We start from the raw sequence: 18,668 nt of genomic DNA, 5'->3' as shown, positions 1-18,668 counted from the left end.
ATTGATCAGAAAACAGTGCATGGTTTTGGTCTCCACATCATGAAGAGAGGGTAAAGACACTGGAAGAGGTGCGAACAGAGATTTATAGGCAGAACTTCTCAGTTCAACTATGAGGAAGTATTGAACAAGTTGAGGTTCCTTCCTCTAGAAAGGGGAATACTGAGTGATATCCAGAAGAAAGGTTTTAAGGGTTTTATAGGGTAAGCACAGAGACATGCAGCTAATGGGAGGACTATAGTGTAACTATTATAAGGGCCACACTTGGAATATTGTGTTCAGTTTTAGTTACCCTGCTACAGGAAAGCTGCTGTTAAGCTGGAAAGGGTGCAGAAAAGATTTATGAGGATGTTGTTAGGACTCAAGGAACTGGGTTATAAGGAGAGGTTGGGCAGGCTGGAATTTTATTACTTAGAGCATAGGAGACTGAGTGGTGACCTTACAGAGGTGTATAAAATCATGAGGGTTGTAGATAGCGTGAATGCATGCGGTCTTTTTTCTTTGGTCGGGAAATCAAGAACTAAAGGGCATAGGTTTAAGGTGAGAGGGAAAGGACAGAATAGGAATCTGAGAGGCAACTTTTTCACACGGAGGGTGGTGTGTATATGGAACAAGCTGCCAAAGGAACTGGTTGAGGCAGCTACAATAACAACATTTAAAAGACATTTGGACAGGTACATGGATAGGAAAGGTCCAGAAGGACATGGGGCAAACGCAGGCAAGTGGGACTAGCTTAGATGGGCATCTTGTTCTGCATGAAACAGTTGGGCCGAAGGGCCTGTTTCCGTGCTGTACACCTCTATGACTTTCCCGTGAATGCACCTTTCTTACTCCTGAAAAATAATTCCTGACCCATATTGCCCTGCCAGGTGCTCCCTTCAAGATCACATGTCTAAGTGCAGCAGTGACATTCTCCCAAATCAGTAATGCAACTCCACCACCTCTCTGTCACACCTAAAACATTCACACCCTGGAATGTTGAGCTACCAGTCCTGCCCTTACCTCAAACAATTTCCGCAATGGCTACAATATCATAGTTCTGTGTACTAATCCAGGCTCTGTTGTACACCTTGCATTAAAATAAATGCACTTCAGACCATTGCTCCTGCCATGTTCATTATCCTGACCCTGCCTGGTTTAGACTTACTTGCCTTAACCTCAACCTGCTCCTCAGTCTCTCCACCTCCTGCCACATGAGTTTGAACCCTCGGGAGCAGCACTAGTTAAAACACTTTGGAAGTGTCCTCATAAGAGTAACCTAGAAGCATAGCAGCATTTCATGCACAGCAAGTTCCCACAGACAGCAATGATACTGAACATGCAGTCTGTTTCAGGAATATTGGGAAATCTGCTTGTACAGGTTGTGAACGGCTGGTTTACAGACACCCTGTTCATACGGACAAGCGTTTGGGAGACTGGTGGGATGGATGGGATGGATTTCTCGGCTGCTGCAGGGCTGCAGGCATCTTCTGCCGGGTCGGTATGTGGCATTTTCGCATGTCTTCTCTCCCCACAGCCCCCCACCCTCACTCCGACCTACAACAATCTGGGACTGAGTTGAGCTGAGCTGGGCTGGGAGCACTGAGCAAACTCACTCGCTCACCGAGTCAGTGAGCCCAGCTGGCAGCCGCTCTCCCCGTGCCTGCTCGCTCTCCCCGTGCCTGCTCTCTATCCTGTCACTGCTGGTTCTGTGATCCTCTCCCACACACTGTTGTGTTTATTTCCAACTTATGCAGAATTCGGGTCACGAATATTTCTCAGGAACGGAACCATGTCGTAACCTGGGGACTGCCTGTAACCAACTTTGTGTGGGAATGAAATCTGGATATGATGATATCAACTGTAATACAGTGAGGTCAGAAAATGCCTGTGGAAAATAAAAACCCTTTTTTCTTGCTAAATGCACAGCCTCCTCATTTTAAAGTTACTTTCTTCTTTTTTATATTTCACATATCAAATACAAGCAATCTCCCTGACAGCCTCCACTGAAGCTGCTTGACAAATGATTTTAGATGTCAAAGTGTAGGTGTTCCTTGCCCACAGTGGCATGTGTGAGATAACGAAATGAGAACGTGAAAGATTACAGCCTCATTGTGAAGATATCCTGTGCCCCATACATTGATGAGGCAGAGCAATATGTCAACAATATGTTGACATTAAAAACAAACAGGAAGCATGTGGTGCTGAACTGTATGTGCTAAGAATGCAATCGATAATACACATCAGTGGTTTGCAATGGCACTTCTTGCATGTATTATGCTTTATAATTTCCAGTTGAGGGGACACATACCATAATGAACCACTAACATGATACTTTCAACCCCATACCAATACACCTGGACTCACTTCCCCATAGATACACTTCCCATTCCAGACCATGGGATGAGCTTTTGTATGGAAGATTCAATAGAAAGCATACAAGGCTTTGGTTCATCAAGCCTGCTGCTTCTGCTGCTTCAATTAGCAGCTGATTTCCACACCCCAGCCCAAGGCCACCAAAAGAGATGTAATCTCTGTGTAACCGCACATGAACAGATCATTACTATCTTGGCACTCCCTGTCAGGACCTACATTTAACTTTTGACCATAGAATTTAGTTACAAGCTGGTCTGCCAGGCTTGGTCCCTAGTTTATACTGATCTCAGCTGGGCACCACCTCTGTGTTTACAAGGGGTAACAAGTTCAAAATGAGTAATGCCTTTATCAGTGTGAGTTCTGCACAAGATGTCTGTTTTCAAGATGCCTCTTACCATCAGCCTTAAGGCATAAAACAGGAGTGACTGAAAGACCCTGTTAAGTCTTCTATTAGTTCCTTTGCATGTTCAACTGTATCACAATTCAGTAGAAACTCTTCTATTTTTAAACACCCTGTACTTTACATTTGTTAGCTTGCTTGCAAATAACTTGTATCATTAAAGTGTACAACATGACACAGTTCCTGAGCATCAACACGGTCAATTATCAACTGAATGCGATTGTCTCATGACACCACAGGAGACATCTCGATTAGTCATCACTACAGGAAAAGCCTATGCTGTTCCAGGCTGTTCTAATAGTGACATAAATGCCACAATAAAACCTGCAGGATGAAACAGTAAGTTGAAGCTCTAATGGTTTGTACTGTCATAGACTTCAACACTTTATTAATTTGTTGTCTAGACCTTTGTGAAACAGTTTGTGTGTCCTGTTCTGCAAGGCAACATTTTAAATTAACAATTGAATACCTAATTTTATTATGTCCCTGAAGCAAGGAAAATCGTATGTAATGAATTATTCAGTTTTATTTTCTGTGTTGCCTGCTATCTGTAGAATACCACTGCACCTGCAAGCTGTGTACTTTCTTTGAACTTCATTTAGAAGATTACTGATTCAACTTGTATGACCAGTGCAGTATATCCCCTGCCCTCTAGCTTATGATTTTTACTCAGAATCTCACTAATGGCACAGGGCAGATTCAATGGCAAAATGATTCACAAACTTTAAAGTTTAGCTTGCCACTACAGGATCAAGGATAGCAGAATCCTAGAATGTAGAAATAACATTTGTATGGTGAATACTTATTTAATGAAATTGTGTGTGAGAGACAGAGTAATGTGGGAGTACTGGGGAGAGGAGTTTCTGAGCATTAGGACTGATGTACTGCAACTGTTGGATTGGGTGCTTGGGATGAGGCATGGTTTTGGGTCAAAGACCAGCAGAATAGGGCCAGTAGGGTAAGAGGCTTTGGGATTGCTGGATGACAGAGTTCTGAAAGGAAGTTGATGGAGGGAATATTGAAAAGTGATTACACAGCCTGGGCACTTTGGATGGCCTCAGCACCTCGAACTGATTCCAAAGGGACCTGAAAATCTAGGAGGGGTGGAAGATGGGTGATGAGCTTTGGAATTCTGAAGGGTTAGAGTGAGGTATCTAGAGATCTGGGGTAGGATATGGTGAACGAACAGGGGTAAATGTCTGAGATTCTTAAGTTAAGTGGTGGAGATGGGCCGGAGGTGAAGGCATTTGGAGACAATTTTCTGGATGTGTGTTCTCCAAATGCCTTCACCTCCGGCCCATCTCCAAAGGTTGCAAAATATCAACAATAATATTGTGGGAGATTTAGGTATCATTATTAAGGCCGGGATTTAATTCCCCTGAGAAGTTCTTGGTGGGTTGCTTTGAACTACCACTGTTCCTGCGGCAAATTACTCCCACGGTACTATTAGGAAGGGAGTTCCAGAATTTTAAACAAGAATGAAGGAACACCAATGTTTTTGATAGTGAGGACAGTGTACCACTTGACGGAAAACTTGCAATGTTGAGACATTCCCCTATGACTGCTGCACATCTCCACGTTTATGCCCATGAAGACATTCCCCTATGACTGCTGCAGATTAGGGAGGCACTGGCAAAGAAACGTCGGCAAGTTGCTTTTAGTGCATCTTGTAACTGGTACGCCCAGTAGCCATTTTGGGGATTGTGGAAGGAATGAATGTTTGGGGTGGGAGATGGGATGCCAATCAACCAGGTTGTTTTCTCCTGGATGGTACCAAGCTGCTTAAGTGTTGGTGGAGCTGCACGCCTCCGAGCAAGTGGAAAATATCCCTCTTTATTCTTGATTTGCGCCTTATGGACAGTGGAAAGGATTTGCAGAGTTTGCAGGTGTGTCACTAGCTGCAAGCTACATAATTTCTGAGATATGTAGCCATGGTATTGATATGGTTGGTCCAGTTAAGATGTTAACAATGGGGGTGGGGGTGCTGTGTTAGTAGTGCCTTTGAATGTCAAAGGAGTGGTTAAATCTACTGTCAAGCCTGAGAGCCATGATTGGGAAACTTACCATGTTAAAACAAATTGAAAATTCACAGAACCTACTATTCTGTCAGTGTAAAGTCTACATATCACAACTTCAAGCTTATCAATTGGCTGTATAAGCATGTTGGAGAAAGGAATAGAAGGATATGCTAATGGTGTTAGAGGATGGAACACAGGAGGAGGCTCATGTGGGGCATTAGCACTGGTTTAGATCTGGAAGACTAACTAAAATTAAAGCTCAAGATAGCTGTGGTTCACTGGCTAACCCAAGAACCTATCCCCATTACTCCTCAAGTCCCCTATGTCGAAGACTCACATTACAAGGAGGCATCAACTAAAATAAAGCAACACTTGTATTTTTGCATTTTGTTCTGCATCTGACTACAATCTAGAAAACAACCAAGCTTGACTGAGACACAAGAGATTCTGCAGATACTGGAATCTGGAGCAACACACACAAAATGCTGGAGGAAGTCAGCAGGTCAGGCAGCATCTATGGAGGGAAATGAACACTTAAGACTCGAAACCTCGTCTGTTTATTTCCCTCCGTAGATGCTCCCTGACCTGCTGAGCTCCTCCAGCATTTTGTGTGTTTAACAAAGCTTTGTTCAATGTTTCATTCCCTGCATTTTTAGATGTTCTATGAATGAAGCTGCTAGTCAACAAATGGAGCTAGTCACCTGATTGAAATTAGAAACTGAACAAAACTAAAATTCACTTCATCAGACCTACTTGCTACACTGTCAATTTTTGCCATGGTTGCCATGAACTGGTTTTGTGCATCAAATTCATCTGTATACTAAGCATTTGCAGCAGAAATCTTTGCCCTGATTTTCTCCACTACCTGCCTTGCCTTGGGTAGAGAGCCAGAAAAACTCCAGCAGCAGCCGTTTCCGATTTGATGCTTCACAAACTTTAAGTTCACTCAAGGAAACTGATCAGTTACCAAAGACTCGTCTCAGGGCTCGAGGAGGCTATTATCTGGTCTGAACTACACGTCTGGATTTCATCCCATTAAAAGGGAAAAGCATCAAAACTCAAAAGTTGGGAGTCAACGAGAAAATACAATTTTAATCCTAACCGAGTGTATTGTGGAATGAGCTAGGGTGAGGTGTGTAGGTGGGGGGGGGGGGGGGGGGGGTGTGTGTGCGCGCGCACGCGCGCGTTATGTGAGCTGTGTGTCATTTTGAGCTGAGTGAGTGAGTGAACATGCACGTACATCCACAAGTCCTCCCTCCCTCCCTCCCTCCCAACACACTGCATACAATTACTGCCTACACCTGGTGAGCCCACTATCAACATAACCTAATCTTTAAAATATGTTCTTTAAAATACATTCCCTGATTTGTTTGGAATGGTGAAGACGTATTTCTGCATTCACAACTATATTTTTATATTCTTTTTTATTTTCCCATTTCTTTCTTTCTCTGCTTTTCATTGTTTCCACCACCTCCTGTTGAAGGCAGTAAATCTCCACTGAGAGAAATGAGCAATGACTGAAGGGAGGTCTGCCTGCCATTGTTTTTTGGGTATATCACGAGAGATTTGCCTTTCTTCTCTAAACTTTAACGGAAACACCTTTCTGTAGATGTGTTTAGGGCCTTGACATAGCAACTTGCTGACAAAGCAAAATGGAAGACTTGAGATGCAGAATGACAGACACATGCCCAACATTCTTGAATATCAGCAAGTGACGAAACATCATGCAGCTGGATTGTTACAATAACCTGAAATGTGAAGGTGGAGTATGTCAAGGCATTGCAGCTAGGTGTAACCTACTAGCTATGCAATGAAAGAGTATCATGTTTATGGGTTAAATGCTGGCAAAGAAAAAGAATGGAACAATTTAACAGGTAACATGTTCCTTGATATATGGGGCTGCAAGTTAATCTTATGTTGCCAGATTGCTTAGTGAGCGATCTTCTGGTGTGACTGAATTCCTTTCACTTCTCTGTCACTCTTCTGCAGATGCAATGTTGGCTCAGTCGCAGAATATCTGTATTTAAGTCTGAGCGCCTTGTGCCCCCCTCCACTGTCTGTGAGTGCTCACTGAAGATAGGAGAATTCTCATCCTGGTGTTCAAATCACTTTATGGCATTGTCCCTCCTTATCTTTGTAACCCCCTTCAACCCTCTGAGATCTCTGTGCTGTAGTAGAGAGTCATTTAAGAAGTGTCCAGATGATTACTTGAATCGCCCAGGCAGAGAAGGCTGTGGGCCAAGTGCTGGAAGATGGGATTAATGCAAATGGGTGCCATCTGGTCAGTGTGGACGTGATGGGCCGAAGGGCCTGTTTCCATGCTCTGCGACTCCATGAAGCTTTTGAAGCTCAGCCATATTTGCCATCACGTGCAGCTACACATCCTTCAGGACAGACAAGCTGGTTGGGTAATTTGGACTTCTCCATTTGGCTAAGGTCAAAGATTTACAGGAAGCTAGGAAAAACGGTTCAAAATACTAACCACAGGTAATTGGATGCATTCAGCTTTGCCGCTTCTGCTTAAGGATGAGGCAAAAAAGAAAGAACTTAACTTGACTGGGAGTGGAAATGTTCCCTTTGATCACCAATTAGGACATTTCCAAACAGACTACAAAAGTGATCATCAGCAGAAGAGATTTAAGAATGTGACCAAAGTAAATCCGGAATAATTGACTTAAAGGTGAGTATATAATTATTATCTTACCTGTTGTATTGGTATTGGTTTATTATTGTCACTTGTACCGAGGTACAGTGAAAAGCTTGTCTTACAAACCGATCGTACAGGTCAATTCATTACACAGTGCAGTTACATTGAGTCAGTACAGAGTGCATTGATGTAGTACAGGGAAAAACAATAACCGTACAGAGTAAAGTGTCACAGCTACAGAGAAAGTGCAGTGCAATAAGGTGCGAGGTCACAGCAAGGTAGATCGTGAGGTCAGAGTCCATCTCATTGTAGAAGGGAACCGTTGAATAGTCTTATCACAGTGGGGTAGAAGCTGTCCTTAAGTCTGGTGGTACGTGCCTTCAGGCTCCTGTAAGGACCAGGTTTTGCTGGAATAATTCATGTTTATATCTGTCTTTATAAGGCACAAAGAGTGCTCGTTTACATTTGATTATAGTGCTCGTTTACATTTGATTATAAGGCCCAATACAGTCACAGGGAGAATATTACAACTTCAAGTAATTTAGGAACAGCAAGGACACCAACACTGAATAACCATCAACTTATTGCTTCCTGCTGACTTATTAATGATCTTTTCTTTATTTTAGCTTTTTTGTCTCTTTTTGCTTTGCTGATGACTTGGTTAGTGCCTTCAGGTTCAGAGAACTCTTTTGATTGTCGTAGCCTGATTTGGTGATAGTCTTCTGAATCACAGACAAGGTTCCTGGCAGGTCAAAGCTCATGCCAGGTCCACACAACTTACAGAATCCTTCATCACACATGTGAATGAGTTAATCGGTTTTGGCTCCTTTCCCTTCTCTCAGTCTCCACATTACTAGCCACAATATTAGGCAACTCACTGAAGAGCAGGGAGTTGCCTAACATTGTGGCTTGTGCCCTCCCTCAGCCAATAATAAACACTTATTGTCGTTGGTGGAGCTTTGCTCTTTGCAAAAGAGCTGCTAAATAGGCCTATATAACAATTACAATACTTGAAAGGAAACTAATGTATATGAAGCATTTTGAGATGTGATTAGGTGCTTTTCTAAATTAAACTCCTTTCCTTTCCCTTGTGTCTGTATTTGAGATTGTCCGCACCACTGTTGATGTCTGTACTAACCACTGGTTAACTCACACAAAGACTGGTTCGTTAGATTATGTCCATTAATCGAATCCAAATAACACTTTGCCCCTGTACTACTTAGGGGAACATTTCATTAAATTTTTAGCACCTCCATTGCAAAGAAAAATTAAACGCAGTATTAGATGATGGGTCTACTGATTTGCATTTATGATGTTTATGGAAAGAGATCACTTAAAAAGAAACTATTGCAAAAGTGTTCTGATAAAGTGATTCAAATGCTTCCTTCAAAAATAATCTCACTGTACTAAATGTCTTTAACATTGTGAAATGAACAATTCAGGGCGCTTCACAGAGGAGAATAAGGTTGCAGCAATAAGAGGGTTATTAAGCCAAGGCTCAACATGATTTTATAAGGAGACTTTTTGGAAAGAGTGATTAGTAAATAGGATTAAAGATTTGGGGTGGGTCTACAAAAGAAACTCTAAACTGAATAAAGGCTTTGGCATTGCAGGTAGAATTGAGGAAGATAATCACACAAGGTGATCAGAGGGAAAGAATAGGGATTTTAGGGGTACACAGCAGCAAGGATTTGGACTGAATTTTATCTGAGTGATCGATTTTAAATTCCCTGCACTTGTGAAAACAACAATTGATGGGAGGAAGCACGGTGGCTGAGGGCATGTGGGACAGAATGCAGAATAGGGTGCTGTTGGACTAGGGACAGCCAATAAATGTTGGCATTCCCACCCACATACTGAAAAAACAATCAACACAAAAAGCAGGTGAGCTGTAGTTTAGAACATAGAACACTACAGCACAGTACAGGCCCTTCGGCCTACAATGTTGTGCCAACATTTTATCCTGCTAAGATCTATCTAACCCTTCCCTCTCACATAGCCCTCCATTTCTCTATCTTTCATGTGTCTATCTAAGAGTCTCTTAAATGTCCCTAATGTATCTGCCCCCACAATCTCTGCCGGCAGTGCGTTCCACGCACCCACCACTTTCTGTGTAAAAAACTTACCCCTGACATCCCCCTCGTACCTTCCTCCAATAACCTTAAAATTTTGCCCCCTCACGTTAGCCATTGTCGCCCTGGGAAAAAGTCTCTGACTGTCCACTCATTCTATGCCTCATATCATCTTGTACATCTCTATCAAGTCACCTCTCATCCTCCTCCTCCTCCTCTCCAAAGAGAAAAGCCCCAGCTCGCTCAACCTATCCTCATAAGACATGGGGTTTATGTAGACTGAATTTGATGATTCTAAAGAGCAGGGGCTATGGAGAGTAGAAACACTGAGGGTTTCAGTTACAGCATCTGTGAGGTGAGCATGGACCTTCTGGAAGAGATAGAAGGAAGGTATTTTTATATTGACCTGGAAATTGAAACACTCATAGTTAAAGGGCAAGCACTTGGCTGATGAATGGAGTGAATGCACAGCAAGCTGGTCTCATAAAAGAGCTGTAGCTGCCTTGGCTCCTCCTCCTCCTTCCATCACACCCAGTGGCTGGATCTGCTGTTTGGAAAGCCTTCAAGGGAAAACAATCTCCATAATCTCAATTTTCACATAGCCAACTGGACCACAGTTGGAAAACCTGTCTCATTTTGGGAAAACAAATCCATTGATACATGAGAATAATAATAGAAATATGAGTATGTTGTTATATAGGCCTATTTAACAACTCTTTTGCAAAGAGTATGTTGTTATGACAAGATACCTAAAGTGAGTTGCATTCAACGGAGCCCAGTAGGTCAAGAGCAAAGATAATGTGATTTTCAACATTTTGAAGGGTGCATCCATCATTATCTCCAATGATGTTTATGGATTAGTAACTAGAGAATAAAAATTTGGAGACAATGTGATGTTTCTGTAGCAAGTACAACTCTGTGAGGATGCAAGTAACATCCCAGAAATAGCTCTAATTTTGGAAATGGAAGGGATGGAGGAACTCTGAAACATTACAATCACCACAGAAGTACAGGAGCTGTAGCAAGGCAAGTCCCCAGATCCTGATGGATTTCATTCTAGGGTCTTAAAGGAAGCGACAAGAGAAATAGTTGATGCGCTGATTTAATTTTCCAAAATTCATTAGGTTCAAGGAAGATTCAATTAAATTTGAAAACAGCAAACATAACTTCTTTATTTAAAAAGGGAGACAGAAAGGAGGAAACTACAGATCAGTTAGCTTGACATCTGCCAGAAGCTGTTATTAAAGATATTATGGCAGAATTTAGAAAATTTCAAGGTAATTAGGCACAGTCAAAATGATATTGAGAAAGGGAAATCATAATTGACCAATTTATGGTTGTTTGAAGCAACATAAACTGTGGATAAAGGGGAACGTGTGACTGTATAATACATACTTTCAGAAGCCATTTAATAAGGTGCTGCATTTAATGTTATTGTGGAACATAAAATCTTATGGTGTAAAAGGTACCATAGTGGCATGGAACAAAAACTGACTAGCTGACAAAGTAGGCATAAGTGGGTCTTTGTCTGGGTCGCAAGATATAATGAATGGTATGCTATACAGATCAGTACTGGGGTCTCCTCTTTTTTACAATTTATTTAAATAATTTAGCTGGGCATTGAAGGTATAGTTGCTAAATTTGGTGATGACAAAAAATAGGTAGGAGATTAAGTAGGGGAAAGGATATAAGGATGTTGCAAAGGATATAGATCAGTGAGTGGGCAAAGATATGGCAAATGGAGTTTAATTTGGCAAACTAAGAAATTGTCCATTTTTGCAGGAAAGATAATAAAAAAGGAACATATCTAAATGACGGGAGACTGCAGAACTCTGAGATACAGAAGTATCTGGATGTCCTAGGGATTCGCAATAAGGTAGTATGCAGGTACAACAAGTAATTAGAAAGGCTACCAGAATATTATTGCTTATCATGACAATGATTGAATACAAAATTTGGGAGGTAATGCTTCAGTTATGCAGGGCATTGGTGAGACCACAGCTGGAGTAGTGTATTAGCTTCCTTATTTAAAGAAGGATGCTAATATATTGGAAGCAGTTCAGAGAAGCTGATGAGACCAATAGATGGAAATAGGTGGCTTACCTTAGAGGGAAAGTCTGGACAGGCAAGATGATATGTGCTGGAGTTTACAATAGTAAGAGGGAATAGGTTTCTTTCCACTTTTTACTTGTTTGTTTAAATAATAAACCTGCATAACATGGATCTTAAGGCTGAATATATGAGGCATTATATAAAAATGGCTTACCCAACTGATTGTTTTCATAAATGAAACACTGACCTTTTACCTGTGGTTGGATCAACCATTCTCATTGAAAGACGCTCTATGACAGCATCATCAGGAACTTCCATGAAAAAAACTCTATGAAAAAACAGCAAATCAGATACAGAAAGTAAATAGTCTAACTGTGTGCAAGGTTCATGCTCAGAAACAGACTGAAATTCATCACAACGTACAATGGTCAAAACAAGCCAAAGACTTATTGCAATGCAGAATTAGTCCACTGAAAACTCTAATTACAAATACATGGCTGATAGCTGTGTACAATATCTCTGCATCTACTGAAATGAAGGATGATATCCACTGAAATCTTCAACCTGTTTTTGAAATTGACATTTGCCGATATGGCAATGTCAGTATTGCAAGAGAGCTTTATATTAATTCAAAATATAGAGAATGGTCTAAAGATAGAACAAGTTGAAATATTCAGTTTAGGTGCCAATGCAGCAAATGATAAGCAGAAAGGCCCATCACCACATGGAACGCCAGGAAAGCTGCCGATGTTGATTGAAAAATGTCTTAAAGACACGCAGACCCCATACTCCCTAGATGATCTACCCAAAATATATGGAGCACTATGAATAAAATATGTTACATTCCTGTTTGTATATTTATCTTTTCTTTAATTTTAAATACCTATCCAACACATAAGGTCCTCAACACTAAAATAAGTTGATTTAAATTTATGTACAGCAACAAAAATTCAAGTCATAAAAGATGTATATCATTTTTAATCCAGTCAGTCAACAGTGCACAAAACATGCTATAAGAAGTGTAATAACTTGTATACCATATAGGCTATTTTGGAAAATCTAAATATCACATTCAGCATTATTTGTTTGCTCCTTTCAGACAGTTGGTGTATCGAGTGATGCTCAGATACCAGCTATGCTGGTCTTGTCTCAGAGATTGAGTTCCTCTAGCAAAGCCCCCGCTGGCTGTTTCTTGTTTAAGTCATAATTGATTGTGACAAATCTACCCCAGTTGTGAATAAAATCTCTCCAGGGGCAGAAGAGACACTGTATTTGGCTGCCATTAACTGCTAAATTAGCAAGCACTTCAAGCAAATTACAACATCAGATATAAAACTCATGAATCCAATTAAAAATAAAATTAAAAAAACACAGGCAACCTGTTGAGAGAATTTAGCAAGAAACCCCAACATATATTTTCGTGAATCACCGCTCAAAATAGATTATGTATTTAGCCATTCATTATAAATTAATTTAGAAAAAACATCAAGAGCACCCCAATATGTTCAAACTTCCCTGGAAGCTGGCAATCTCACATTCAACTGTGTAAATGTTCTAAAAGGTCCTGAATATTTTATGAATATTTGTCATAAAACAGAAATAATAACTACTGAGCAAAGCTATTAGTATTAATATTTATGCTGCTTGTGCTGAAATATTCATGGAACAGAGAAAGGGTTGTAAGATGAGAATTAATTTACATTGTGCTCTGTTTACCAACCAGCCTGATGTTTAGGCATTTGACAAGCGCTGATATGAATCTGTCACTCAATTTCAGTGTCAGAGAGGAAGGCGGCTGTCAGCTTGAAGATTAGGTTTCTGACAACTGAAATCCTGAAAGGTTTCCTCCTCCCTTTATTTTAGATTTTATTTGTCCACTTTTTATTTTGCCTTAGGCAATGTATGCCACCCGTTCATCCGATCACCCTTCCATCTGCTTAAATTAACGAATTAATGAGAGATACATTCTACACCGGCCCAAAATGTTTATTGGTGATTAAATTATAATGGGAACTGTATAATTCATGAACCAATTAGTGGAAGTGTTAGCTGATTTGATGGGATGAGGAGGTACAAACTACATTAACTAATAGAGAGCTTGGGGCTGCTGCTGCCTACCACTCGGATTACGTGCCTAATTGCTTTACTTTATCTGCCTGTCACAGATAGCCATGCATATTTCATCATTCTCAAAGACTTCAATTGTTTACTTTCTTGTTGATCCTGTAACATGTAGAAGCTAAGCCAAGCTTTTGTGTAGTTAAAACCATCCGGAATTGAATCAGTTTTTAGTTGTGTGCGTAGAAGGCTGAAAGAGTAGCCTACTTATCTCTTTAGATCTACTTTGGAGCTCATTTTTCTTTAATTTCTTCTTCCATCTTGCTTACTCAGCTCCTCTTTCAGCTGTAGAATGTACGGTAGTCTCCTCCAATCTTATTTGCTTTTGTGTGGTCATTGTGGAGAGTGACCAGAAGCAGAAAATAAAACTTGTCCTCTTTGTATCCAGTGACAACATCAATCATTTCCAGATGTGATATCGTAGTGGAAAGCACTCTGGAGCCCCAGCAAATGCGATTTAGCTCTCAGCTCAGAAAAGGAAGCAGAGTCTTCAACAATACACTTCCATTGCCCTCGCCAGCTACCCTTGCAGTCTCTTTGAGTGAGATTGCCCAATTAGAACTCAAATGTGGACAGTTTTACGTTATAGACCTGCTGCTTCTCAGAAGTGATTGCATGCCAGAATGTATTTCGGTAAGGACCCTTAGCGCTTACCAGAGGGAGAAGAAACTTTCATCCCATCTGTCTGGGCTGACCCACAGCTCCTTCCTCCACTGACATGAGGCACACTTGCTGTGGGGCAAAAATTATTTAATGCCATTTTTCTTCTGTGATGAGATATTCCCCTTAGGATTCTGGCTGAGAGCTGACAAGTTCCACCATGCACGTGGATGAACAATTCAAGCACCAGCCACAGAAATTATTATGAATCTCTGACAACAGCCATATAAAATGAATATCACAACTGCTCTGATACTGGGCTGTTCCATCACTTCAAAATTTACATAACCATTTCTAGCTAGAAGGTGTCACCAGACTTGGCTTTCACATCGTCAAAGTATACACCATGCAGTCTTTCATTATCATCTACAATAGCTCAATGATGGTATCAAAATTATTTTGTACGACACATCTTTATCGTTTAACCTATAGTTTTCGCAGAGTATTTAATTGTAATACTCTGCATTTACTAAAAGTTAAACTAACCTTTTTAATGGCGTAATTATATTGTAGCACTCTCTTCATGTTGTAGCAATCTCTTTGCTCCTGTAGTACATTGTTTTCACTAATGGATCAATCTTCATTTCTTTTAATACTACAAATGATAGTTAGCAAAGATGAAGATCTAGTAGAGAAGAGAGAGAAGAGAGAAATAGGGAGGCTTGCCCCTAGTCAGCATACCTTCAAAGGATCAATTCCACATCAGTTGCAGAGGCAAAACAACCTTACTTATTACACTCCAGAGATTTGGGCAATAAAGTAAAAATTTCTTGTTAAAATCTTTCAATTAGGGAATATTTTATAAAGCATAGCTTGGACACGTGGAGTTAAAAATCTATGGGGGTGAAATTTGTCTTTGATCAATAGCACTAAACGGAGGGAAAAATACTGGCCACCAACATTTGACTCCATTAAAGTCAATGGAACTAAATATTTTGTGATGATTACAACAGGAAGCTGATCCCTCACCTGTGTAGCTGAAGGTGATGGGTTAGTACTTACGTGAAAAGAGATTTTATCCTAAAACTAGAGGATCATTTTCTTTTTCCCTTTAGAAACATTAACGTACAATCTTTTCCTATATCTTTTCCTCTTTTAATAGTTTTTGCTCTTAAGCTACCAAAACCTTGTTATATGAGCATGTGAAACTTCAGATTAGAAACCAGGAACAGAACATTCACCAGAAAAGGATTATTAAGCACTAAAACAGCATAGTTATTTTGCTTATTTGAGTTTAACTATGTTTTGTTCTATCAAAATTAGTTTGTCATGGGATATCTAACAATTACTTTACTTATTAAACAAATATTAATCATTCAGATGCTCCAATGAGGGAAGTGTGGATTATCCATTACTTAACTGTAGACAAAGTTCAAAATTATAGTTTAGTAAAATAAGCAATTGGAATTTGTAAGAGGAATAAAGAGCCACTTTGAGGATAGCCTTAGTCAAAGCAGAAGTAAATGAGGGTCAATAGTTTTAAAGGATATTTTGGCAGTTTTGTGATGAAAAATCAACAGTATCTAGAATGGCACAACTCAAACCCAATAGTGATCCTTAAAATTGTTGCTCCATTAATTCCCAAAATTGCCTGCAGTCTGAGGGAAGCAGTAGATTGAGCAGTTTACAACACATAGTGTTTCACTTTATGCTATAATCATGCCATATACCTTGCCAACCCAACATGTTCTTTTTGCAGATATTGTGAAATGTTCTCATGCTAATAATGCAAGAATAAATACAACACATTGACACATTGTTACAAATAAGAGAGAAAATATCTTACAAAATGTTCAAATCCTTGGGAATGGTCATTTAAAGAAAGCAAGTATCCTAAAATTTAAAATCTAGCCACGTTTGACATAATTATTAGTGCAGATTAAATGAAGGATGATGAGCATTGAGGAAACCTCTCCATAAGTCCTACAGAGTTGTTCGATATTTCATGATATCAATGTTACTCCATCTTGTCTATGAGTATCATTAAGCAGATTCTTGTTCATAGATTACAACTTATAAACCCAATAGGTTCCAATACCCTCTGTATCCTTTCAGTCATATCAAAGGTGGATTGATTGGAATCAAAATTGTGATCAGCATATTATTCCCTTGCAATTTCCAAAATCCAATTCTACGTTTATTTGATTCGCTTGAAATATCATCGAAGGACTGTTTAGTGAACAACTGTTAATGTGCTTAACATCTTTATTCTTGAACAAAAAATATACATTTTTAGGATGAATCTCTAGAACTGTGATTGTTTAAAGCGTGCAGACTGCTGGCATCAGAGAAATTATCCTGGACTAATGCAACTGCAGAGCACAAAAAATTACCTGAGTACTTTCATTTGGTGGATAATCAGGGCTTGCGTAGGAATATAAAATTACCGGCATTTGGAGGGGCACATCCTCAATATTATCAGGCAAACATGTGCATCTATATCCTCTTTTAATTTTTTTCCATGACTATTTTCAGAAATGTGGTAACCCCCTGCACACTATGGATATAGATCAGTTGCAGATATGGGCGGAGAAATGGCAGATAGAGCTTAATCCGGGCAAGTGTGAGGTATTGCACTTTGGGAGATCATATGTAAAGGGAAAGTACACAGTTAATAATATCTTAACAGAATTGATGTACAGAGAGATCTTGGGGTCCAAGTCAATAGCTCCCTGAAAGTGGCTGCACAAGTTGATAGGGTGGTAAAGAAGGCGTATAACATGCAGCTTTATAAAACACTGGTTAGGCCGCATCTGGAGTATTGCATTCAATCCTGGTCACCCCATTATATGAAAATTATGGAGGCTTTGGAGAGGGTGCAGAAGAGGTTTACCAGGATGCTGCCTGGAGTAGAGGGCTGGTGCTATAAGGAGAGGTTGGACAAACTAGTGTTGTTTTCTCTGGAGAGGGAGAGGCTGAGGGGAGACCTGATAGAAGTTTATAAAATTATGAGAGGCATGGATAGAGTAGACAGCCAGCATCATTTTTCCAGGATCAAATTTCTAATACTAGAGGGCATGAATTTAAGGTGAGAGGGGGAAAGTTCAAAGGAGATGTGCGGGGCAAGGAGATGTGTGGCGCCAAGAATGGTGGGAACCTGGAATGCGCTGCCGAGGGTGGTGGTGGAGGCAGATATGATAGAGGCATTTAAGGGGCTCTTAGGCCTATGAATAGGCAGAGAATGGAGGGATATGGACCACGTGCAGGCAGAAGGGATTAGTGTAATTAGGCATCATTAGCTTAATTAGTTCGGCACAACATCATAAGCCGAAGGGCCTGTTCCTGTGCTGTCCTGTCCTATGTTCTTGTGCAGACCTATTTATAACAATTGCTATTGATACCATTTTGTGTTCAAACCTGTATTTCGCAGTCAACTGCAAAGTAACGATGTTTGCTATCAACCACAAACCTTCCCACAATGATTGCAATTGCTTTTTCCTCTTTTCCTACATTGGTTGCTGTCAGTCATCAGTTCTCCATGATTTCTGGTTTCCAGCAACACTGATGTCATTGAACAGCCAATCGCGTATTTGAATTCCCCACAGACGGCAAATCAGAAAGTAAAAAGCACTATTTTTAAAGTCACATTTTAAATATTTTACACTGCACGAATAAAAATTACAACATACATGAGATTAAGAAGCTAAAAATACCTTCAAGTATCATTTTAAATCATTTTGAAATATTTATCTGAAGGAATTATAATCTACCCTCAAAATTAATTCATAGGGTCAGAGAGTTTGCTAAGCAGTAATGATGGCTTAGTACATCATTAAAAATTAATTTAAACCTAGTGCAATAAAACATAGCAATTTTAGAGCATCTTACAACAAGAATAGTTAATAATGACTTTAATTTATTAACTAAGCAAATTATTCAAGATTACAGTGGAGAGGGATGCACAACAGTGCGGGCTTTGAGGAGCAGGTAGTCACTGACTGCAATTTCTGCATTTCACTGTACCTGCACACATGCATGTTCTAGACTTTGCTGTCAGCTTTATGGTTTAACAAAGATGAACGTTGACAGTTTTGCCGTCATTATAAATGAATGCAAGTTGTTCCTGAGAAAGTTAAATTCATGGTGAACTTACTGAAATAAGCATCATCTGTCAATCCACAAGGCATATACCAAAGCATTTGGGGTGACACAGTGGCACAACTGGTAAAGCTGCTGCCTCACAGTCCAGCAACCTGGGTTCAATCCTGACCTCCAGTGTCGTCTGAATGGAGTTTGCACATTCTCCCTCTGACTATGTGGGTTTCCCTGGGTGCTCTAGTTTCCTCTCACATCCCTAGCATATGTGGGTTAAATGGCCACTGCAAATTACCCCTAGTTGTATAGGTGGG

General features: G+C 40.2%; 1 protein-coding gene across 3 annotated transcripts in view; it reads right to left on the bottom strand.

Annotated features, from left to right (window-relative positions):
* ak8 (adenylate kinase 8) overlaps positions 1 to 18,668 on the bottom strand; it is a 112,740-nt gene that overhangs the window by 2,146 nt on the left and 91,926 nt on the right. For 2 of the 3 annotated variants that reach the window (XM_052037060.1, XM_052037062.1), the window contains one exon: positions 11,789 to 11,869. In XM_052037060.1, the coding sequence (XP_051893020.1) occupies positions 11,789 to 11,869 (81 nt within the window). Of the gene's footprint in view, positions 1 to 7,679; positions 7,806 to 11,788; positions 11,870 to 18,668 lie in introns of those variants that run through there. The other variant, XM_052037061.1, reaches the window with a different exon arrangement.

This window comes from Pristis pectinata, chromosome 23 (assembly GCF_009764475.1).
Source record: "Pristis pectinata isolate sPriPec2 chromosome 23, sPriPec2.1.pri, whole genome shotgun sequence".
NCBI lineage: Eukaryota > Metazoa > Chordata > Chondrichthyes > Rhinopristiformes > Pristidae > Pristis > Pristis pectinata.
The sequence above is the reverse complement of the archived record's forward strand: the minus strand, read 5'-3'. Positions and strand labels throughout refer to the sequence as shown.